This window comes from Drosophila hydei, unplaced genomic scaffold (genome assembly GCF_003285905.1).
Source record: "Drosophila hydei strain 15085-1641.00,03,60 unplaced genomic scaffold, DhydRS2 tig00000149-arrow-pilon, whole genome shotgun sequence".
Classification (NCBI taxonomy): Eukaryota; Metazoa; Arthropoda; class Insecta; order Diptera; family Drosophilidae; genus Drosophila; species Drosophila hydei.
In genome coordinates, this window is record NW_022045678.1 from 4,470,172 (window position 1) to 4,494,913 (window position 24,742).

The following is a 24,742-nucleotide window of genomic DNA, read 5'->3' on the forward strand; positions in this document are numbered from 1 at the left end:
CTTAGACTGTAAATGTAGTTTCGTAATTTTGTAAAAGCTTTGCCAGTTTTAGTAAGCTGCAGCTACAGTAGTAATTCGTTTTGTGCGCCAGCGCCCACAACTGCGTTAGCTGGCTGCTAAAGAAACTTATATATATCTTTTAACTATAGATGTATGTAGTTGTCGTATCCTGTATAGAGTATAGACAGACTCATCGATTTAGAGCGATTTCAGATCTTTTCAATGGACTAAGTTGAACATTCTTATGTTCCAACTACACACACACGCACCCAAAAAGCCAAAGAAAAAAACACTTTCCCTAATTTAATTAAAAGCAAATTGTGTTCAGCAAATATGTAGGCGACTATATAAACACACAGCGTCCATTAATTAATAATTTTGTTGGCTAAGCTATTCACAGCAAAAAAAAAACAACGCATACTGCCTAAAGACCTGGCACACACACACTTACACACACACACACACACACACTCACACTCTCACACAACTTCAATTTTCTAAATTTTCTGGTAATTTTTTAGTTTCTGCTTGATTTGAAAAAATCTTATTTATGTATCGGTGCAGGAGTACAACAACAGCAAGCGCAAGCTGAGTGTTCCAAGTAGTTTTTCGTTTGGCATTTGCTCGCATTGAGGACACTGTGCGCGTGCCTAATAAGTTTTTATCATCAGTATTTCGTGGTGCATGGCAAAAAAAAAATAACTTTTTTATTATATAAACAAAAGTAAGCTTTAGGAGATGCTTGACACTGCTTAGGAGTTTACCAAAGAAAAGAGAGAATAAAAAAATAACAGAAAAGAAAAATATATATAAATTAATTACCGAGTAAAATTAAAACAAAAAGAAGAGTATTTCAAAGCAATCTCACATGCTGCATACAAAATATGAAAATATGAAAAGAAAAATAAATAAATGAGTAAAATCAAATGAATAATAAGTGCACGGTATTAAGAATTATAAACAGTTATCTAAATCAAATATTAAAAACCTTTCAAAATTGAAAAACTAGCTTGTACGATGTTAACCGTAAAACACACAAATTAAAACAGTATTAAACCGAGTTATAAATTGCTCAGAAAACCAAAAAAAAAAAAAAACAAAAACAAAATATGAATAAAATTAGAAAACATAGTTGTACGATAGACTTAAAATATTGAAATAATTAATGGGCCTACCTTGTACCACAATTCACAATGACCTGAACACCTGGACAACAATATGAAACACCTGCAAGAATAATAAATGAACTCAATAATACTTATACATATGTATTATAAATACTTACGTCTATGTAAATATTTGTGTTTCAATGCGTTCTATATATGCATATATGTACATATATGCTGTATATGTATATAAATATATATATATACATACCTATATTAAATCAATGTTGAGAATATAAATCAAAAAGCCTAGTAAATACTACGTGAAATGTTGCAATACAAAACAAAATTGAAAAACGACCGAAAAACCGAAGAAAACAAAAATCAAATGCAATGAATAAAACTCGTCAAGAGGAATGTGTTAACAAACAAATAGATACAAAAGATATTTAACTACACACACACACAGATACACAGACACATACACACATATACATAGTATATATATATACAATAAATGCAAATGAAAAATGAAAAATGAAAAACAATAAATAATGGCATAGTAGTATATCATACACAATGTCTCTTAGATATACGAAATATGTGTAATTTACAATTAATTTTCGATAGATTTACATAAAACCCACAATATAAATAGACGGCACATACATAAGCATACACAGCCTATAAAGCAAAAATAATAATAAAATATAAATAAAAAGAGAACAGTTGAAATACATTTTAAAAACATAGTAAGTGTATATGTTAGGAGTTTTAACGCAGTTTTTCGTTGAAATTTGTCTTCTTAAATACCCTGTGGATTTTGTAGCTGATATGTGAAGTGAATATTAAAGTGGTTTCTCGGCTAACATATAGTTCTACTGATTGTCCATCCGATTACAGCCTGAAGTCGTGTAAGTGACCTTCTCTCCTCGAATATCCTCAATATGCGAATGATTCTAGATTTTTCTTTTATTGACGGTATCAGCTCGAATCCCAATCCGATTTGAATCCGATTAGTACACACAATTAGCTTTGGCAGTTACTCTTTGAGTCTGCATGGGTATTGCATAATCTCGGTGCTCCGAAGATTTATTTTTTATGATTTGTATTTTTAATCATGTTCTTTTTTAGCATATATATATTCGATTGATTTTCTGTTTTTGTCGGGGTTTTAGCAGAACTGAAAATATGCTTCATATTTTTGCTTTGCGACCTTTAGCATATATGTATAAATGTATGTTTATATAGACTGAATATTATTAAAAAAAATATATAAATAAAAACATCAGAACAAAATATAAAGTAAATGAAATAAATTAACAAAATTTAAACCAGTTTTTCGGATATTAATACAAACAGTTTCGGATTGTGTAATATATATAAAGCAAATTGTATTAGCCACAGCAACAAACAAAAAAAAAAAAACAATAAGCACATATCAATAATTAAAAGGAAACAAAAATTATAAATGAAAAAAAAATTAAAAATAAAATATTAAAATTATATTCTTCAAAAGAAAACTCAAAGTTGCATATTCTAAAACCAAAAACCAAATCAATGTTGACCTCATCAAAACAAAAACAAACACATAACAGTAACTCTTAAAAACAAAAACCAAAAAACAAAAAAAAACATAATATATGTTAAACAATCATTATAATATGTATACACATGTATGTATAATATACGCAATTAAGTTTAAGAGAGGAAATTTAAATATTATATTTTGTAGATTTTTAGTAAAGTAGCCAAAATGTCAAGATATACTTATATATCTACTATATATACCTACTATAACCACGCATACATAACATACATTAATGATCATCTCATCTGGAGTCGAGATGCAGAATCTGTAATTGTATTTGAAATGAAATGTTCAAGCAACAAACGAGAAATGGCAAAGCTTTAAGATACTAGAACTGTTGGACGGAAACCTTTTACAACTGGATAAATGTGACAAATGTTTCAATTTTCAGTTTTCAGTTTTCACTTTTCAGTTAGTCAGTTTTTAGCAACAGTTGTTAGCTCATCTACTACATGTATTTGATAGTGTAGTACGCATATCCCATAAATTGCTCAGCAGGCGACATATTAGCAGTTAGTGACTAAATCTATAGTTAAAACCAACATCCAAAGCTTATTAAAGGAAACAAAAACAAAAATTAATTACAATTTTAAAGACCCAAAACTTGAAAGAAATGCATACGCGTATACACAGCTGCTATACGTTTAAAAATATATTTAATTGTGAAGTTTAACAAAAGCTACATACAAAGAAATAAATTAGATCTAAAGCCAAGTGTTTACCTTTAAAGTATTTCTCCGCATTTAAGCAAAACGAATAAAAAACTTTATGAAATTGAATGAATAATAAACAAGAAAACAAAACTGTTCAAAATTATAGCACCAATTGCAAACACCTCTCAATTGTGTTTAAAATTAAAAGAACAAAAATGAAAACAACTTACAAAGCATATTTCAAACAAAGGTTTTTAAAACAGAAACACTACACACGAAGAAGAAGAAGAAAAATAAATTTTGATTGTTGATTGATCATCGATGAATGAGAAACACACTAAGGATAAGCTTACCGAATGGAGAACTACATCTATTATTACAACAAGAAGAAGAATAACAACAATATATACACACATATATTACTATATATATGTATAAAAATAAACAAATGAACAAATAAACCCATACAAATACCCATATATATACTATATATATGAATATATATACTTTAATAATATAAAGTATGAATACCTATTATTATGTATTTGAAAGCAAACCATTGTGAATTAGTATTAAAACAACCAAACAACAAACAAGAAAGGTGGTAAATAAAGATTGTAAACGAAATCAATAAAAATGTGTAGAAATCATGTTTTTGCTATAAGCAATGATCTCCGACCCCATTGATTCTAATTTATTTTTACAGATCAAGCTCTATCAGAGCTCGGCGTACATGGATTCCACCTTCGGCCTATTTTGTGTGACATTTAATTTGGCAATGTAAGCCATCTTTGCTCTAGAGATCTGTAGAAACGGAAAGAGTTCCTTAGCCAAAATCAGTTTACTACTCATCATACTGATTATATTTAGAGGAAAGATGTTGAGGAGAAATTATTATATTAAATATTAAATAAATAATTTATATATATATACATAAATATATATATATATATATATATATATATATATATATATATATATATATATATATATATATATATATATATATATATATATATATATATATATATATATATTTTATATATATATACATACTTCACTTCTCTTTCAGTTTATCCTCTACATCTTTCCAAAACACCCGCTTACATAATAGTTTTATTACTCTCGTTCAAGAAGTGTAAGAAGTGTGCTGTCCGTCCGCCTCTCTGTACATAGAAGCATATACTCTTTAGAACTTTCGTCTTCAAATCTGTTAAGATTTCCTCCTCATGTCTTTTAGTTTATACGTCCATTTATTTATTTTATATATAGTTTATACGTCCATTGCATGCGTCATAAATCGGAAACGATACACTTTTAACATCCTTTATTGATTTACCAAGCATGATAATTGTCTTTTGGGAGCATGGCAAATCAGAAGAAAGAATTTTCTTTGTTAGAACTAGAGCTAGATCTAGAGCTAGAGCATTTGGGTTAATGAACCCATTTGAGATTTTCCAAAAACGATTGAACTGCAGTATTATTCAGTCGGTGCCACCCGACTATTACGTTCTATAAATCTGATCCATTCGGCCACCACTTTTAAATTTGATTTCGGATTTCATCAACTAGCAACAATGTCGATATATGTTTCTTAACTTCACCAGATATAAAGTTGTGGGAAGGAAATATTCCAATCTTTCTACGATTATTTTGTACATACATTACACATAACATATATACAGGCATGCATAACCGCGCGTCTGGGCGTATGGGCCTTACTATAGGAATTTAATTACTGGATAACTATTGTTCGATTCGAGATAGGATTTTTGCAAATTGTTGAATACGAGAGGAAGTTATCAAAAAGAAACCAGTTAAACCAGTTTCGACTCGCAAGGCGCATTAAATTGGTTCGATTCAGCGGCTTTTATTTTGTATATATCTGTTTCTTTTTCTTTATGCATCACGAGGTTTTTTTACCTTTTGTGTTTCCAGTTTTTACGTTTCGTCTTTGGTTTGATTAACAGTAGCATCCATATTGCTCATCACCTTTCCTTGACGAACAGAACGGCTAATTTTTTTACATATATATACTGAAAAATAGAAGCCATATGCACCCCAGGCAAGTATACCATTATAATTAACAGTAATTTCTGAATTTATACATTTAAAAAGCTTGCGGACCGCATTTAACTGATGTAATTTAACTGAAGTAAACTAAATCCTGCAATGTCGCCTCATGGTCTAGAAAAGTTGAGAAGTTTCAGAATTCTAGGTGGATTTAGTATTATTATATAATCAGTATCGTTTAAAATCTCGTATAAATTGTAGTTTTAGCTTACATTATTTAAATATAGTTCCAATCAACACAGAATTTAGTTTTCATCAAATTTATTAATATATGCGGGGTCTAATACTTAATACAAAATCTATTTGTCGTTTTCTTTATTTTCACACAGTTATAATTGATTTCGGTTTTAGTTATAGATACATTTAGTTTTACATTTACTTTTACTTTATTATTAAATAATTAGTAACATAATTTGGTTTACTGCGACTTAAACATTAATCATCGTTTAAATGTATACATAATCACTTTATTTTCCATTCACTTCGCTTTACTTTTGTGTAATGCAACAAATCGTAGAAACAAATACATATAGGGAGACTGCGAAAGTTAAGTTATTACACTTTATATCACGTATGGGGATGGGCCTTTCTCTTGTTGGCAGAACTTGGACAAAATAACAAAATCTTATGCGAAAACAATATAAAAGCCGTTTTAGTAAGTCATACAAAATAAGTGCAAATAATTTAAGAAAATTAATTTTGTAACTGAAAAATTCGTCGCTATCTCGGTGTTCTTCGTATCTAAGAGAGTTTCAAATAGGATGGCGGCGAGCACTTCTTGCGCAAGAATTTGATTATGTACAGGGGCAAGCAGGAGACAACTGTAATAAGTGATACCTTCCAGAGAAAATCGTAAGACCAAATGAATTCCCAATCTGAAAAAATAAACAAATAATATAAGAAAACGGTTATAACAGTTATAAATCATTAGTATGCTCACCGAAATAATCGTGTAGCACCGCCAGCGAGATGAGATATAAAGCCAAGCTGAATAGTTCCGCCAAGACCATGAGCCTACGACAAATCAGAAGATAAATAAAGCTTTCGAAAGTCATAAAAGTTTGAAGTGGTCTAACCTGTGCCAGGTGCGCACCGTCAATGCCACCATGATAAGCTCTGTCATAATAAGCGCTGAGAAACTGATTGCTACAATGTGTATAAACTCATCCACGAAGAGTATCAGCGCGCCATACATGATAACGCCACCCTGGTAGATGCTGATCAGCACCCAGATGAAGAATGTCTTATAGCTAAGACTGCGCCCCTTTGACAGATCCTTGTAGAGCTCCGGATATGTGACAGCTGTCTCTGATGTAATGTCCTGATCTAGAACCAGCGAGAACACAGGAAACATGGTGTACACCGTGGAATAGCCCACCATCAAAAAGCCCTGATACAGAGCCACAGAGCTCAAATAAAATACCGCCGAGAAAACAGCTTGCAGTGTGGTAATTATTAATCCACGATGAATGACGAACTGGGAAAGAGCTGCTGAGCGTTTATAACTGCGTCGCCCATGGATCAGCAGCAGCTTGGCAATGTGCGAGAATTGTGGAATGCTAAAGTCTCCAGCCAACGATGCCTGACGGCCTTCGCGTCCCTCGATTCCCACACCTGCATCCGCTTGCTGAATCATGCTTACATCGTTACCACCATCGCCCACGGCACACGTACGCTTGCGTGTGTGCTTCTGGATGAGAGACACCACCTGTGCCTTTTGGGTGGGCGAGCAGCGGCAACAGACGACCGCTGGCGAAGCGGTGGCCAGCTCCAAAAACTCTAGTCGATAATACTGTAGGCACACCTCCAGTGATTCGCCGGATATAACCAGTGCGTGCCCTTGCTTGCGCCGGAACTGATTTAGCTCCTGGTGCGCTTCCGTTCGTGTCTTGACAGAACGCAACACATGTAAGCCTTGATTACGGCCAATAAGCTGCGATGATTTTGCAATACAACATGCGGTCTCCAGCTTATCGCCCGTTAACATCCAGACACGTACGCCAGCATTGCGCAACAGTTCAAGCGTGGGACGCACGTTTTCTTGCAAGCGATCCTCGACTCCCGTGAGACACAGCAGCTCCATTTCACGTTCTAGAGACTCAGTAACGGCGGCCACCTTGGCAACACGATCCGTAATGCTAAGCCGTGCGGCATTGTAACGCATCTCAAAATCGTTATACTGCTCATCGCTCAACACTTTTTTTGCGACGACGAGCGTGCGTAGACCCTCACGCGCCATGTTGCCGGACTCTTCGCTGAGCCAGTCGTTGTACTGGACAATCGTGGACATGACCACATCGGCACCCTTCAAATAAAACGTTATCTGACCCGACTTGGTCTCACGTACAATGATACCCATACGCTTGCTTTCGCTCGTAAATGGAAACAGCTGCAATATCTGGTACTGCAATAGTATGTCATCTAAAAAATAATTAATGTTAGTTATGAAATCGTTATTGATATTGTTACGTTTGCGCTTACTCTCATCAGAGGCGGTCTTCACCTGAAGGGTCATGGTATTTAAATCTCGTGCGATCAGTGTTAGGCCCACCTGTTCGGTCCACTTGACCAAGGCTATCTCATCTGGTGAGGCGGCCTGATATTGATGCTCTGTGTCAGTGCTGCCTGGTGCCTCAATGTTTATCACAGATTTTGTGGGCGAATTATTTCCGCCAGTCACCGTCGATGCAGTGGATACCGAATGACTGTCGTCATCATCGCTCACCGGCGTCACATTGTGGCACAAGGCTAAAGCACGCACCGCTTCCCATTCGCGCCAACCTTCGGGACGACGCATACGATTACCAGCAAACATGATTGGTTTAATTGATTCGCCGGCGCTGCTGGAGCTGGAGAGGCTGCCTTGTTGCTGCTGTTGCTGCAGTATATTTCCCGACAGTTTCTGTATTATCTGACCAATGTGGTGGAAAGTATCCGCATCGTGTGATACTATTCCTAGATGTATCTTCTTAAAGACCATTTCGTTTTGGGTTAACGTGCCCGTCTTGTCGGTTAGCACATACGAGATGCGGCCAAGCTCCTCGGGTATGGTGGTGGAACGTACAACGGTACCTTTAATATTGTCATCATTTTGCATTTGCCACGAATAGAAGGCCTTGCCCATATCGAGATTCACGCGCAGACTGATCGGTATAATGTATGAGAAGAGCAGAACAAAACGGAACATATAACGATACCAAGGACCACCAAATCCCTTAAGCATCATCATAACCAAAGAGAGTCCCAGGACGGCACAAAATAGCACCTGTTAAATTGGAAAAAAAACGGTCATTATAAAAGTATTTAACAGTCATGCCAATATGTATCTACCTTGGTCAGCCCGTTTATCTCAGTGTCAAGCAGTCCCACTTTGGAACGAGGTTGAGAGTTATTCATCACACTGCGTGTCTCACAGCCTGTGTAGATGACAATTCCTGTGGCGGTGCCAGCGGCGACAACTGTATTAGCCCAGAGAGTGTTCTCCACGCTTAGGCCGGTGTCTTCACTGCCATCAGTCACACAAAAGGTGGCAATAAAACTGTGTATATCATTCTGCGGCTTCTCCACATAGAAACTTGCGTCGATATTGTACAGATCTGCGTCCCGACACAGTTTTTGGGTGTAGGGCACTGCTAAGCGTGGTTTCCAGTCTGTCTCACCGTCCAGTTGATCGGTGCGAACAAAAACGGAGCCGCTGCGATCGCTGGTGCGCAACAAGATAAGATCCGCAGGCACTCGCTCGTTCTTCTCCACAATGATCACATCGCCCACTTTAAGCTTAGAGCTGGGCACCATCTCGTAGCCATTACCATGCGCAGCCGAAAGACGTTTGTATTTCTGCGAGTTGACCTCACGATCGCGCTGATGCCGACGCAGATCATCCACCCCCTCCCTGCAAATGGTGACCATCAGCACAAAGCCAAGCGGACCCCAGTAGGTGTACGGATAGCCAATGCGGATGTCCGGATATAATTGCGAAAGCGCCATCAACAGAAAGTACAAGTTGAGAAAGAAACGAAACTGTTCGAACAACACCAGCGGCAGGAACGTGATGAAATTGTACTTCTGGTTGCGTATCTCATTTGGCGGAAACTTCTCTGTATTTGGCCTGCCCAAGTTGACCGTCCGGGCTCGTAGCTCTCGTGGCCTGAACCATTTCTTCCAGCAGCTGTAAGAAAATCACAATTTAATCAATATATAGATAAACGTAAAACCACCCAGTTAAATGTTAAGTTGTCCTCTTGCTAACAAATCTTATCTGATGCGTACGTTTTTTTGGGCCGGATCTGAGTTTGGCCCGAGCTTAAATCAAGCAAGCAAGGCGACGCTTGCATTCGGAGTTAACCAAATTGTGGCATTTATGAAGGCTTTTGTGGAAATTTTTGATTAACGTGAATCGGAAAATAATTCAAATGAGGCGAAAATACTTTGCTGTAAATAAACATTCTTTACTATTTTAAAATGTTAAAACTCTTTAAATTCTTTTTTAAATAAATATGTATTTAAAGGGAAATCTAAAGAAAATATTATTTGTAATTATAGGGTAAAAGACAGTAGCTATTGTGCTTGGTTTTTATAAGTTTAGTTGCATATATTTGCAGCAACATTAGAAAATTAATTCAAATCACATTTCAAATTATTTTGGAGGTAAACTTCAATGCCAACTAAACATTAGTTCAAGAGGTATCTCGAAAATTGGCATTATCTTATTCCAATAAATATTTGCTCACTGATGTGATATAACCCATAAAAATATCTTTAAATAATTTAAAAAATTGAAACAAATTAATTACAAAAAAAATGTATATATGAGTTTTAAAACATTATTTGTTTGATAAAAAAGAAAGAAAAAGCAAAACTAAAATTAACATCATACAATATTCGAAATGTGTAACGGTTTTTATTATTTTTTTTATCAGTTCCACTTAAGCAGTATAGGAACTCAGCTGATTCCGTCTAATCTTAGCTTTGAGCAAAATGAAAAATAACATGCAGTTCCGCAGAACTAGATAATACATTCATTGCTTTATAAACTGTGAACACAGCTTTAAATTTCAGAAAGAAAAGTGACCTTGGCAAAAAAAAATCAATAATATTAAATCTAATGTGCATGTGTATATGAAACCACAAAGAATAAAGTACACGCAACCAAATCATTCATATCTACATATATATACATGTATATATTAAAAACTGACATACAAATGCGTGGGGAGTCAGTAGATAGGTTGTCACAAAGAGAGTGACAAGCGGGAGAGTAAAGAACATTGCTATTAACTGCAACGGCGCTCTGCAACATGATTGTCTCTCATGCGGAGCGAAGGCGGGGAATCAAATGCTGATAAACCAGATTCGCCGTTAGGCGAAACTGGGGGTCATGGATGTTATGATGATTCACCTGAACGAATACCAACGATTGCGATGTCGGTTCAGCAGTGGAATATTCTCTCTGGTCATAGGTGCCGCAGCAGAAATTTGTGAAGTGCCGTCATCCATTTTACCCGATTTTTGTAAATAACAATTCTTTGCCGAATTTTTTATAGTTTTTATAAACGGGGGCTGAGCTGCCTTAGCGCTTTGTTCTGGCAGCAGCAGCAGCTGGGTAGTTGTTTGTTTTTGTTTTTGTATCGCTTTACACAATAATATGCATAGTGCATGGTACACGTTTCACAAAATGCATCTACATGCCAATCTAATTAAATCGAATCACACTTCAGTCGTTAAGTGCAGCCACTAAAAAATTCTTATGCACAAATTAACCCAAACGAAAAATTCCGTGTCAAAACTACGTTGTCTGGCATTTGTTTAACAACCCTGTTTCCTAACGAAAAGAGAAATCAATACAACGACCGTACACATGCGTGTGAGTGAATGCACACTATCTCCATGCGCGTGATTGGTGTTGAAAGAGCGCAGCTATGTTTTATGTCTTAAACAGTCTGGCAGCATTATTCTAATTATGGCGCGCATTTAAAGTGGCCTAACGTTATGAAATTGCATAACGTAAGCAATTCAGCTGATTGCGCACATCGCTGCGTTCGCATAGACATGTTAATTAAATAAGCTTCGTCAGGCTTTCGTTTCAGCAATATAAACAACTTAGAGCATACGACTCCGCTAACTGCTTATTTGCTTTTGCTCTCTGCGTAAACTTGTTTCTGACTTTATGGGGCAAATTATGGTGACTCGAGTAGCGGGCGTTGGGCGTGTCAACGTATTTGCCGTCTATACATATATTATTCATCTTAAAAAAATAAACTTTTGTCAATAGTGGCGTTGCGTTTATGGCTTATGATCTCATACTCAAAAGTTGTCCACGGTACAAAAAAAACCATAAAACTAAAGAACGAGAAATACCATCATGAATAACGACAACAAAAACAATTACCATTCAACATTGGCAATAAACCATCAAAAAGTGAAAAAGGTTCAATGACATCAACGTGCTTAATACTGTAAAAAATTCCAAAAATTGAGAAATGACCAAAGACAAAGATCTCGACCAGGCCAACACCGAGACAAAGGGTCTACCCTCTGTTGTAAAAGTCAACTGGAGAACGTTCACACAAATCTCTCTCTCTCTCTCTCTCTCTCTCTCTGTGTCTGAATCTATATCTCATTTGGGTCTGAGTCACAGACTGCAAATATCACTTCAAAACGCTGAGCCGCTATATTGTCACCGTTCCATTTCCTTAGCTCGTGCCCAGATAGTTTTATATATATAGTTTCTTATTTTCTGCTTCGTTGTGTTGCTGTTGTGCTTACTCACAATTGCTTAGCCAAGCCAAAAACGTAAACAACAATTATAAAACATGTTTTATTTGGCATTTCCTTACCCTCGACTAATTGCAAAATGCGAAATGCATTCGCTGCATTTTACTTTCAGAGATATTACAGCACGTCCCAGAATTACGAATACACATATCTCTATACGAAGATGTACATGTAGACAGATATATGCGAAACGTTTTCAGAACTGCTAACAATTAATATCATTGTTGTTGAAGCTCAAACATGAATTTTGCCGTTGTTAAATTGTTACACAATTGTATTTACTTTTCCCATTGATATGACTATAAAATATCCCACTGTTAAATATCATTACTGAGGCAACTTCATTTCTAGATCAGTCAATTCGATAAAAAGCTCGGCCCGATCTGTTGCACATTTTATAAATATATATCATAGGAATCATTAGTCTAATAGTAAATTATTTATATATCAATAGATTTAACATACGGCTACTAGGAGAAAAGCTGGTCAAGTTTGTTGAAATATTTTCTGCTTTATTTTATTGCGAAAAACATTTCTATTTTAGGTAATTGGGATTCGAAAAAAATAAATATTTTCTAATATTTTAAACGAGGTACTAAAGAAATTGGATAACAAATTCAGATACTTTAGCTGTGTTGTCGTAAAATGAATTTGTCTATCTATCTTAAAACACGGCTCAGATTCGGATTAGGCACTTTAAAGGCCTTTGGAAAAGTTTTCCATTCTGGGCTAATACATTTTATTACATGTTGTTTCGTCTATGTTGCATTATTTTTATAAAGATATATAAAGTTTGACTTCGCTAAGATAATATATACTTTCTTTTCTTTGATAATCTAATTGATTTTTTCATCGTCTTATAGGCCGGTTTATCTTTGGCTAAATATTGAACAACAAACTAGTTTAAATTTAATTTGAAGCTAAATCATTTGAAAGGCAGCGAGACTAAGCTGTCGAGACTAAGTTCTCGGGGCTTTAGTTTATATAACCAGATAAGGTAACTTTTTCACGTTTAATTGCATATTTTTGTGTATACTAGAGACCAAAGCGCAGCTAATGACATTTAAAAAGATATGAATTGGTGAGGTATATGGATTTCCAGCAACTACTAAAAGTCTTATGTATTATGTGTATATAAGCACTATGTGAGAAGTCGGCCAATTGTATGGCGATTGCCAGCTGGCAACATAGTTTTCCCAAGCTTTTTCTGTTTCTGTTTTCATTTTACTTTTGCTGTCGCCGGATCGCATGCAAAACAGCCCCCATGCCCAGTTGCAGGTACAGTTCCAGTGCCATTTCCAGGGCCCGTCAATGGCAACCGTTAATGTTATTATTTGTTGGCCACAACTTGGAAAAAGAGTTGGCAAAGAAACAACAATGGTTTCACCCACTGCTTGCAATGTGGGTTAATAAACAAGTCAACCAGCAGCGTACCTATTTATAGCGTCTAGTTCGTAGAACTTAACATCGCGCTACTTATCATGGCCGCTCGCCTATTTGCACAGAAATCAGCCGAGCGACTCGATTCCGGGCGTGTCGAGGCGGCCCAGAGCACCGCAGGCTAGCTGCCGGGCAGGCAGGCAGCCCGCTTGTTGACACACAAATTGAAAATTAGCCGGAGTGAGGAGTCCCTGCTTTCCCTCCCCGCTCCTAACGGTTGGTTAGTGGTTACCGACAGGTGGATAAGTGGCGCATAAATTATGTGCCACAGTCGAGCGGTCCATCAGTCAGCCAATAGCTCATTGTCTGCTCTGAAATTAATTCCTTTGACGCGACTCGCTTCTTTAGAAACATATAAAAACAAGTGAGACAACTCCAGTCGGACTTGCCCGACTAATAGATACCCTGTTTTCCATAGCTTGAATCGATCATTAAAAAAAGACAAATAAAAAATATATAACAAAAATTTGCATTGTATAAAATATACAATAAATACTACATTTGGCGACTCTAGCTCTTAAGCCGTACGAGGTATAAATTAATAATTGCATTTCCATGTTTTTAATCGATACCAATCAAACGGGAACAGTTATCGATTATTTGTCGACGCGTTCACGCGTACAGACAGACGGACAGAGCTAAACCCAAAAATATATATACTTTTTGGGGTCTGCCACGCCTCCTTCTGCCTGTTACATACATTTTAACAAAACCATTATACCCTGATATCTCATTTTTCAATGGGTTCAGGGTATAACAAGTGACAATGCTACCATAGGGTACAATCGACTGCAAGATAAACGGGCACCGTTTAAAAACATTAAAAAAAATTTAATTTGAACCATATTTTATATAGATCTAACTCTAACTGATCTCAAATTACGCGCGGTCTGGCTGTGGATACATACCTTTAAGTCGATTTATTGGGAAGCGCAACTTGTGAGGTATTTAAAACCGAGATACTCTCTTTCACTTCGTGAGCGAGTATAAATAGCAGCAAGAAAAAATTCTCCAGTGTCTCGACACTTTTGCGGTATTTACGAGTTTGTTGTGTTCGTGATTTCCAGCCAACAACAATTCTTACTTTCCATTTATCCATTGTTGTGTTTCACATAATATTTTCAGCGCAAAGAAATGCTGCTTATGTAGGCTAGGTGAATGCAGTATACAGAAACTCATAGTGAAAATGACAAAAGTAAATGATATGGAAACATATTTCTAGACAGATCAAATACGTCTCTATAAATACACTAAAAATCTAAATCAAAGCTAAGCAATTTAGAGATTAGCTGTTATATTCACCTCTTATTTACTGTGATTTTAGTTAATCTAAGAAATAGAATAACATTCTTTTTATACTTTTTATAAGTAATCCTCTGACTTTTCTAGCTGTCATAATTTTACATCTTTTTGTGAATGACAAAATATACAATAAGTAATAATGGTAATAGAGATTAAAAAGTAAGTTTTTAAGTAAGGAAGTCTTTATAGAACAGTATGAAATATATGTATAGATCAAAGGATTGCATATTTGTGCAATTGCCAAATAGTTTCCATTTATATATTACTATGAAGTAAATAAAATGACAAAAGATAAAGATATTCCAATCTTTTCCTTGCATGATTTTTAGACTGTAAATTTCTCCCAGAGACCAGTGCTTTTAGATATGATGCGTTGCTTTAAACGTGTATGGCCTTAGCCCTCACATACGCTTTAACCTAATCTTCAATAGAGCGGAAACTAAGCTCACAATTAAAACCGCGTCATGTCAAATATCTGAGCGTTATCGCTGAAAGCATTGCTTAGTTAGTTTTTGAGCTAATGGAAAATATTTCGACTAATGCCCGCAATTAGATCATTACCCCGTTTAACAAACAAAAAAAGAAAAAGCCAAACGGCAGGCAGCTAAGCGACACGTTGGTTACACAACGTTTGCTTTACCTGAAACCAAATTGCAATTCTAATCGGCCGAAATCTTTGAGACTCATATAACAGGCAACGCTTCGAGTTAAGCCGTAGACGAACAAAGAAAACAAAAGCCAAAGCGCTGTAGTTGTAGTTGGGCACCAACCAAAAGTGAGCCACAGCAACAAGACCTTCAAAGCCAACGCAAAGTGCGTTAGACTGTCGAAAAAGAGAGCTATTTCAGGCAAGGGAGCCATGGGCGCTACAAAAACTACGAAGCGCAAATAAAGTAAGCTCAGGGTCAGCAATTGAAGAGTTTGCTACAGTTTGAATACGACTTCATATTATATGAATTAAACAAAAAAAAAAGTTTCTTCATTGCAATTAAAGTTTTTAAAAAATATATTTCGAAAAGAAAATTTGGAAATTATTTTTTGCTACGATATTTTTAAATACGATCCACTTATGTAGATATAATAATAACGCCGCTATACTTCTCTTATAGGGTTTGTTTTAAAAATATCAGAGTATCGATCATCTCCCGGAAATGCGTCAAAATACCGCAAATACCACGAAGAATGAGTTATTTTTGGTCATTATTGAGTCTTTAAGTGTGCGGATCACACTGATCCAATGTTTGATTTTATAAAATGTATATGAATATTTCCAAGTTAGCAAGACTTTAAGACTTGTTAACAAAAAAGAGGGGATAAATAAATAAGTGTATATTGAAGTGGGGTATGTTTACTTAAATAATAAAAACTTCAATGTGAAGCTGAATTCCGGCACTTTTATTTGAAATTCGGTTTTTGAAATGAATTGCACTTTTAACTATATAGTTAATTAGGAACTAAGTTCAGTTGACAGCACAATTGCTGATAAGAGTTCAATTAGCTTAATGTTAGACAAGCCCCTTTAGCTTAATTTCTGATAAGAATTCAATTATTTTAATAATAGTTGATAACAGTGGTTTGATCACTTATGCAATTCTCAGACGCCACTCATTTCGGGCTTTACATAATGCAATCGCAGCAAATGCATATTACGAAGTCTGCCGCATAATATTTGTTCCACATGCCCGAACAATGGGGCTCCATTCTCAGGCCCAGGCCTCTTGGCTACAGTCAGAGAGTGTTATATATGCTTGGAAATGCATCTATCATGCGCTGTTTCATTTTGTGGGCAATACCCAATTTGAAATCTCTAGTCGAGCTATGCGACGCGTTGCGGCTTTTTGCATTCATTTTTGCCCTCTCAGACGGGGCAGCAGGCAGCCCGAACGCTTGACCTCCTTCTGATAAGCCACGAGGGCACATAACTTTCAATTTTTGGACATGAACAGAGCAAAGCATGAAGTCTAAGCGTGTGAGAGTCACCTAGCCGGGAGTGAACAACCAGATGATACTCCGTAACCAATGGCTATGGAATTGATAATTGTATACGAAGGATGCTTCCTGATCTCAAATAAGTCAACCAAATTTATTTACCAAACAAACATTTTATATGTACTCTGAGAGTTTTATGCAAATTGAAATAGATAGCACTGATGTCTATAATGTACACTGTTACGGGAGACATATGCACATATTCCTTATCAGTTTATGCCTAAGTGATTCGCATATTACAGAGATTGTTTAATTAATCATAGCTTTTACACCATCTGCCTGTTGCATATTTATCCAAAGAACCATCACACACTCTATATACGACATAAAAGAGTATAGGCTATAAAAAGCACACCAAAAAGAAATATAACTGGCTGGATGCGACTTTTGTTGCAGAACTCGTTTGTGTTTTAGAAACCTTGAAAAAAAAACCTATCTAAGCAAACTGGTTTCGAATTTCTGTAGTTCAGTGTTCGCTTCTTCTAAGTTGAGCAGCTGACGACACCAGAAAAACAAAACAAAAACAACAACAAAAGCGAGTTGCCTTTATTTCTTTTTTAGGAGGAGTTGCACGCCGAAAATCGATTACAAATGCAAATTCTGCGCTAGGGTCTGAGCTGTGCTACAATTGGAGTCTTGCGGCACGTGAAGGTCTCAGCATTTTTGTCACTGGTCGAAATATTGCACCACTTTGCTGTATGTGGGTGTTACACTTTGTTGTACGTTTCCATTTGGATTTCGATTTTCGCTTTTCGCTGGAATGAATGTCAGGCGGACATACGTACACACATACATACATAGACATACTGTGATGTACACTTTGGCATAAACAGAACCACTGACGCTTCCCGTACTTGTGGATCACGTTTATCGATTTCGATTTCGTCGCAAATGGCAAAAAAAAAAAAACAAAAAAAAATGTTTTGGTTCTTTATTTATTTTTGCCGGCGGCATTCTCTGTGCGCTCTTTCTCCATTTATTTTCGTCTTGTTTTTCTTCTAATTAAGCAAATTAAAAATATATTTTATGTCTACAAACATATGAGTATATATTTAGGTGTGTATCTGTGCTTTGTGCTATGTCGAAACTATATGTACATATAATAGACCTATATAGATACACATGTATATACATACATATATACTATATTCGTCTACAATTTTACTCGCGTTTCAAAACGCCAACTTTTCTTCGAAACGTCTCGACTATAATTTTGTCTGACTTTGCAATTTACTTTTTTGTATCTTTGTCTCATGAAGTTTACTATATATATATATAGTATATATATATGTACTCTCAGTCGGTCTGTCAGGTTCGAAGATCTACACAAACAGATTTATGTTTAAGCCAATTTAAACCACGCTGTTCAGAGATCGATAAATAACGATTTTTTGTTCTTTAACCTATCTCTGAGGTTTTCACTTATTGAAAGCTATCAAAGAACACGGCTTTTCCAGCTCAACTTTTCCAATATAAAATTGAAAAATTAACTCATAAGCACTCGAAGTATAGCTTGATAAAGCGATGAAATACTATAGTTTATACACTTCAAAGAGATCGTGACTTAAAGCCATAAACTGTCAAGAAATCATATATATATCAATATATATATATATATATATATATATATATAAATATGGTATAGAATTATAGGGCACTTGCTAGTCGAGCACTGTCTGCTAGATCCCCAACTTGCTTCTTGGTTGCTTTTGTGCTTTTTTCGCTTAGTTCGTTGTATTTCTGTTGAACATTTTGAAATGTTTCCATTTGGTAGTTTGAATTTCAACGATTTGTTGTTGCTGCCCAGCGCAGGCGTCATAAAAGCAAAAAAAAAAAGCGATAATAAATAAAGTCAGTGGAGCATAACTTGTTACCAAGAAAGGTTTCAAGATGCGAGCACCAAGTCTGAGATAAAAAAAAAACAATATTCCGTCATGTGGCAAACGGGAAGTTTAACCAAACGAGAGGAAGTTATTTCTCAGATCAAACAGAACCCAAATTGATTTCCATGATACTTAGATTTTGTATGTACACCTTGGCAGATAAATGCCAAATAAGCAATATAGCATATAGGGTACATCACTTATGCATATATATACCACAATATATACATATTGGATTTTTCAGTTACATTTTGAGATATTTTGATTGGCCAAATAATTTGTGAATTATTGCGCCGATCTGGCTGACTGCTACTGCTCGCAGGCTTTTGTGGGCAGGTGTCCAAATTAGAGAGACTCTAGTTTACTGTACTGTCAGAAGAGAACAACAGTACTATAGACATCTAGAATATATAATCTTTATAGATAATGTCTTCGACAATTAATTATATATGCCTTGACCCACATTGCTAGCAACAATTTGAATATTTGTTAGCATCTACACCCAGTTTGTCACCTGCAGTACGCACTGTACATACGTAAGCATTTCTGTTCGTGAATAATTGAAGAAGTATTCGAAGCGCGTTAATTTAGAAAAAATAAATAAATAACATTTATGAGAGAGCAGCTGTTTTTCATGTTTTTTTTTTGCTATTTTCTGTTTTTGGGAACACAAAAGTTTTAGTTGTTGTCTTCAATAGGCAACAGTTGGCGGGCTGTGATTATTGACAGCAAATTTTGAGACGTAGAACATCGCGTATACGCACCGATGGATAGACCAAAAAAAACAAATGTGTCGCCAAGCGATAAATATGTCAATACACATTTGAGTGACTGATGTATGTATATAATATATATGTGTACGCACCTACAGAAACACATTTTACAAACATTGCCGATGCTGCGACTTTTGCTGCGCCTGCGATTGTTTTGATAGAAGACCGTGGAGGAGCCGTTGTCCGGATCGATCACTGTGTGGGCGCCAATACCGTTAGCCGCATTGATGTCTGTGGCCACATGTGTGGCATGTGGCGCGGAACTATCGACGCCAGTGGCGCCCGTCTGTGTTAGTTGCGCCAGTTTCGCTGCACTAGCGCCAATTGTATGGTCGGACGTAAGGTCGCGCGAGGCGCTGCCGCTGCTGCTAATATTCGAGTGTTTGGCGCGCTCGCGGCTCCGCTCATTTCTATAACGTATCTGGCCGGCGGCTGAGCCAAGACTGAATAGATTGCCCAGAAAGCTGCCGCCGCCGACGCCGCCGCTGATGGGACTACCAATGCCGCCGATGCCGCCGTAACCAGTTGAGCTTTTGCGTCGCCTTTGCCCATTGTTGACGCTGCTGTTGCTTTTGCTTTTGCTTTTACTTTTGCTGTTGCTATTGACAATAGCTGCGTCAACGCTGCTGCCTGTGTGGCGTATGAGCAATTCTGTTTCCGAATCAGTCTCTTCGCTCTCTTCGTCAAAGTCACGTAGTGGCAGCTCGTTATCAGTCATGGCGTAAGAGAGCGTTCTATATATATATATAAATACGATTTATGTGTATTTGCTGGGTAAGAGAGAGAGCTAGTGAGCATGTGAGTGTGAAAGAGCGCTTTACAGGTGTGCCGTAGTTTGTATTTTGTCTAAACTTGTATAAAATCGCTCAGTGCAGTTTTGCAGCTGTTGTCTTGTATGTATTTCCGCTTTCCTTTTATGCGCTCCTTCATATGGAACTTTATCAAGCGTTTGCTTGCCACGTTTTCGGTGAACTTCACTGCAGCAGCTGCCGCATACGATTTCGATTGCGACTGCAGCCACAAATTTGACAGCAATTTTTTTCGAGCAAACAAAACGTGTGGCTGCTGGCTTATCAACGGTCTTTATTTGGGCGCGTAAATATTTATAGAACACTTAAGAGTATCAGAAGCCGGGAGAATTAGCAAACACGTCTATTTAAATTGAGCTCACACATACAAGCACACGGGCGTTCCCCGTCGACGTCATCTAGTGGATCCGTAAATCGAACGCCTCATGCTCACTTTTATAAATGCCAATTGATAATAATTGTTTATCAATTATGTCGGGTAGCAGTCTGATCGGTATCACAATATATACTATAAAAAATCAACAATAACAACGCGGCACTTGCAAGTTTTATTACCAATGGCCCGGACCTCACAATTACGCACACACACACGCACGGACGCACACACTAAACACTAAAACACATGCAATTATAATTTTCAACTCTTCACTATTTTGATTAAAAGCTCGATAATTTTTGCTGCACTTGTGTAGAAATATTGGAATAAAACTAGAAAATATTTATAAATAATTTAGCACATGTTTGAGCACGTTTCAGTGTATTTATGTTAAATGTGTTGCCAGTGGCCACTGGCCAATTGTATAAATTTAGCCAAACTGCCGAGCAGCTGTTTTTGCAGTGTTGGTAAAGGCTGAAATGCTTGCGTGTTACGATGCGTTGAGCGCCAACTTAAATTTTTTTAACAATTAATCTAATCATAACTAATTAAATAAAAAATAAATAAAATAAATTCTTGATAAGCAGTCAAATTGCGAAATCTATGTCCCGACGTCTGCACGGCTATTGATTTGCCTGGGCTTTTATGCCAATCCTTCGCAGAGTCGTCTCTGATTGTATAATTCCAATTGGGGCGAACATATGTATATTATAATATTCTAGTTTGATTTGTTTGTGACCTATTTTTAGTATGACACAAATGAAGTAAAAATGAATGAAGGTCTGTCGATTTTATTAGATTTAATTTTATTTTATAAAATTTTATATATGTATCATTGTTCTTTTATCTGTCTTAATAGTTTACGATATAAACATAGAACGGGAATTTACAACGAGATCTTAATCAAAGAAACAACTAAATATGCACACATTAAACCAGTTTGTTTTGTCGCTCATCAAAAGTGTCTATAATTTAAAAATACATACACGAGTGTTCCAAGTACATAATACGTTTAAAGCGGTCTAATGAAAATAAAATTTTGCTAAAACGCAACGCAACGCAACGGTTATATATGTTGCTTTGATTTTCTTGAGGGCTTTACGTTAGTTTACATAAATATATATATTTGCATTATTATGTATACGTATTATATTTATTATATGGTTATATTGCTCCGCAGCATAAACTGCGTATTCTATCTGCGCTCCGTTTGAAGTGTTATGTTTGAGTCTGAATTTGAATAGTTCTGTTCCAATCTGGGATGAAAATCTTCCTCGCCATCTGAATAGGAACCCACAGAGCGGCAGATGCTGTAAGTAGTAAACAGAATGGAATATAAATAGGCTAAATAATGTAAACATAGAGCATAAATATCTTAGTATTTGTTAATCACCCTATCAGCACTGACTCACAAAACGTTTTAAGTTAAAATATAAACTTGTTATTCTAGTTTCAAAATGCTAATGAACAATGTACAAATTGTAAATCTAAGCCAAAAATACGTTTCAACGCATATTTAATTTGTCATACCGCTGCGTTGACGCATATCCCTCGATAGCCAGAGCTTGACTCACGCCCGAAGGCAGCAAATGCTGTAGTAATGCTTCTTTGGCTGCATTTGCCGTTGTTGGCAGTGGAACATGATTCATGTCCACTGATGAATGCGATTGCGATAGCTGTGAGTTAGCCACAGCAGCGGTCAAGCCATTTACATGTCTACCCGCACTCGTGGATAGTTTCTCGCCGTTATCAATTTCATCGCGTTGGGTACGCTCAATGTGGCGCAGCGTATCGAATAGCTCCAGCAGATTACCAAATGTGTTGCGCATATCACAGCGGCCCGTAATATCATAGCACAGCTGTGAAATGTTCTGCCGCAGCAAATAGATGGCGTACTTGGTTTGTTGAGATGGCAGAATAGAACGCGTATACAAAGGAAATCTGCAATTGAAATAGAAAGCATTAATATATGCCTGGAATTATTCAGATATTTAATTGAACAGCTCACTCTCGAGTTGCATAGGTGAGCTCTTTGATTTCGTCGACAATGCGAGCACGCGACGGCTCATAAAATATGGGATTGCGTAGCGGGCGATCCATAATGAAGGCCAACATCTGTACTAGATGTGCCACATAGCCAAGCGCCGCGCTCACCGCCAGCGGTGAGGTATTGCCCAACAGTTGCGCATTGGCTGCCTGTCGGGATTCACTTATATACTGTTCCATGTGGGGGAAGGCAATACCACAAATGCTAAACTGTTGCACACCCAAGCTCTTGATATTATAGATCTCTTGTAGTTCTAGCACCAATGTGGACATGCGGCGCTCCACCTGTTTAATATATTAAGCGAAAATGAATACATTTTAAGTCTTGCTTTCCTATTATACTTGCCTGCAGTGTGACTTGACGCTTCTGCTCACGCTGGGTATGCTGCTGTGGCAGCTGTGTGCGGAACTCCAGACGCTCTTGCTCCAATCGTAGTCGCTGATTATGCAGCTTTCTCTGTAGTTCCTCTCGCTGCTCCCGCAGTAGCTGTAAGCTCTCTTGCTGTCCTGCATTGCGCTCTTTGCAGGAAGAGCGTTCAGTCTGTAGCAAACGGTGTTTGCAGCGCAATGTCTCGATCTGCTGCATCAGTTGCTGAGCACTGTAGAGCGTTATGGGCGATATCTCATGTTGCTCGGCCAGCAGCACGCTAAGCGCCCGCCCCATGGAATGATTATTATATTGCGAATGGAGACTGCCATACGACGAGCCGGAGATTGAAGTGGTACGTGGCTTCAGCCTTAGCTCGTTACGAGTTATACATCGTACGCTGAGCCGTGCGATTTCAGTGTTCAGTTCCGCCAAGTCACCCAGCTTCTTGAGCTGATCTCGCTGTCGCCGCTGCAGCATCAACAGATTCTCCAAATTATAACTGCGTCGCATGTTCGCCTGATGGCAGCCCAGCTGGACGTAGCGCATCGTGCTCATACGCAGCACAGGGCTGCTGCTGCGACTCACAGGCGGCGAATTAATGCCATCAGTGCTCGAACTCCGTTCATTATTGTCATAGTCGGCATAGCGTTGGTATTGCATATGCAGCTGAGCGTGCAGACCTTGCTCGCTAATCAGCGCTGGAGAGGTAAAGTGCTCGCCGTTAAGATAAAAAATCAAACAGTTGGCTTTGCAATTGGCAAACGCCAACGGGGCCAGCGGTATTAATCCGGAGAAGTAAACACCCCAGCTAAATAATAACTCCGGTGGTCGTGGCAGCGTGTGAGGCGTTAACTGCACATTGGCCAAGCGCTGCGTCAGCTGCGCACTGCAAAATTAGACATATTGAGATATAAACAATAAGCTAAATTCGACACAGCGATATATGATCCAATTCAACTCATTCATACCCTGGCGTCGACTCCGTTGTCTGCTCAGTCTCGTTTAGGCCATTTGGCCACTGGGCGGTCGGCTGATACTGTGCCCAGACTTTGACACAGACACATTGCGCATTGGATTTGCGCCAGACGGCGTCACCCGCACAGATTTCCGCCCACTTTTGCTGTTGGTGACGCTGCGGCAATGCCTCGCTGGTGTAGAACGCTTCAGTAGTCTTATCAGCATGCAGTGTGTAGTAGACAAGCAGTTCATAGTCCTCCGTGGCAATGTCCTCGCCGGCATCGAGGCTGCACTCAATGTTTACTCCTTGGATGCGCGCCAGGTTGCGGAGTCGCAATTGTTGCGTTGCCAGCGGCAGCCATTCGCGGCAACGCGGTCGCAAATGCATTGCGGCTTCCGTTGAGCGTTACGCTGCGTAATAGGCGTTGGACATAGTAAAACTACACTAAATTATTTTTAAATTTACTGCAAAAAATTTACTTTGAACAACACTTTGGGAAAAACAGCTGATTTTGTCTGAACAACGGCAAATGGTGTGACCGTATTCCATCAATTTACAACTAACTGGCAGCACCAACAGTGAATTGGGCTCTTAGTGAT

General features: G+C 37.4%; 2 protein-coding genes across 4 annotated transcripts; both read right to left on the reverse strand.

Annotated features, from left to right (window-relative positions):
- Window positions 1-5,868: 5,868 nt before the first annotated feature.
- LOC111592550 (probable phospholipid-transporting ATPase IIB) lies at window positions 5,869-21,172 on the reverse strand. Of its 3 annotated transcripts, none has more exons than XM_023304837.2 (6): window positions 19,677-21,172; window positions 8,754-9,591; window positions 7,905-8,688; window positions 6,500-7,844; window positions 6,364-6,437; window positions 5,869-6,298 (listed from the first exon to the last, which is right to left on the reverse strand). In XM_023304837.2, the coding sequence occupies exons 1-6, from the start codon at window positions 20,300-20,302 to the stop codon at window positions 6,165-6,167; spliced, it is 3,801 nt and encodes a 1,266-aa protein (XP_023160605.2). In that variant the 5' UTR covers window positions 20,303-21,172; the 3' UTR covers window positions 5,869-6,164. The 3 variants fall into 3 exon arrangements, with proteins under 3 accessions (XP_023160605.2, XP_030079044.1, XP_023160606.2); XM_030223184.1 differs by lacking the exon at window positions 19,677-21,172 and adding an exon at window positions 10,822-11,238 and having other exon boundaries at window positions 6,165-6,298; XM_023304838.2 differs by lacking the exon at window positions 19,677-21,172 and adding an exon at window positions 9,693-9,828 and having other exon boundaries at window positions 6,165-6,298.
- A 467-nt stretch (window positions 21,173-21,639) lies between these two features.
- Window positions 21,640-24,672, reverse strand: LOC111592560 (UV radiation resistance-associated gene protein). The gene is made up of 5 exons (XM_023304858.2): window positions 24,154-24,672; window positions 23,162-24,071; window positions 22,778-23,100; window positions 22,300-22,710; window positions 21,640-22,079 (listed from the first exon to the last, which is right to left on the reverse strand). The coding sequence occupies exons 1-5, from the start codon at window positions 24,528-24,530 to the stop codon at window positions 21,965-21,967; spliced, it is 2,136 nt and encodes a 711-aa protein (XP_023160626.2). The 5' UTR covers window positions 24,531-24,672; the 3' UTR covers window positions 21,640-21,964.
- Between the last annotated feature and the right edge of the window lie 70 nt (window positions 24,673-24,742).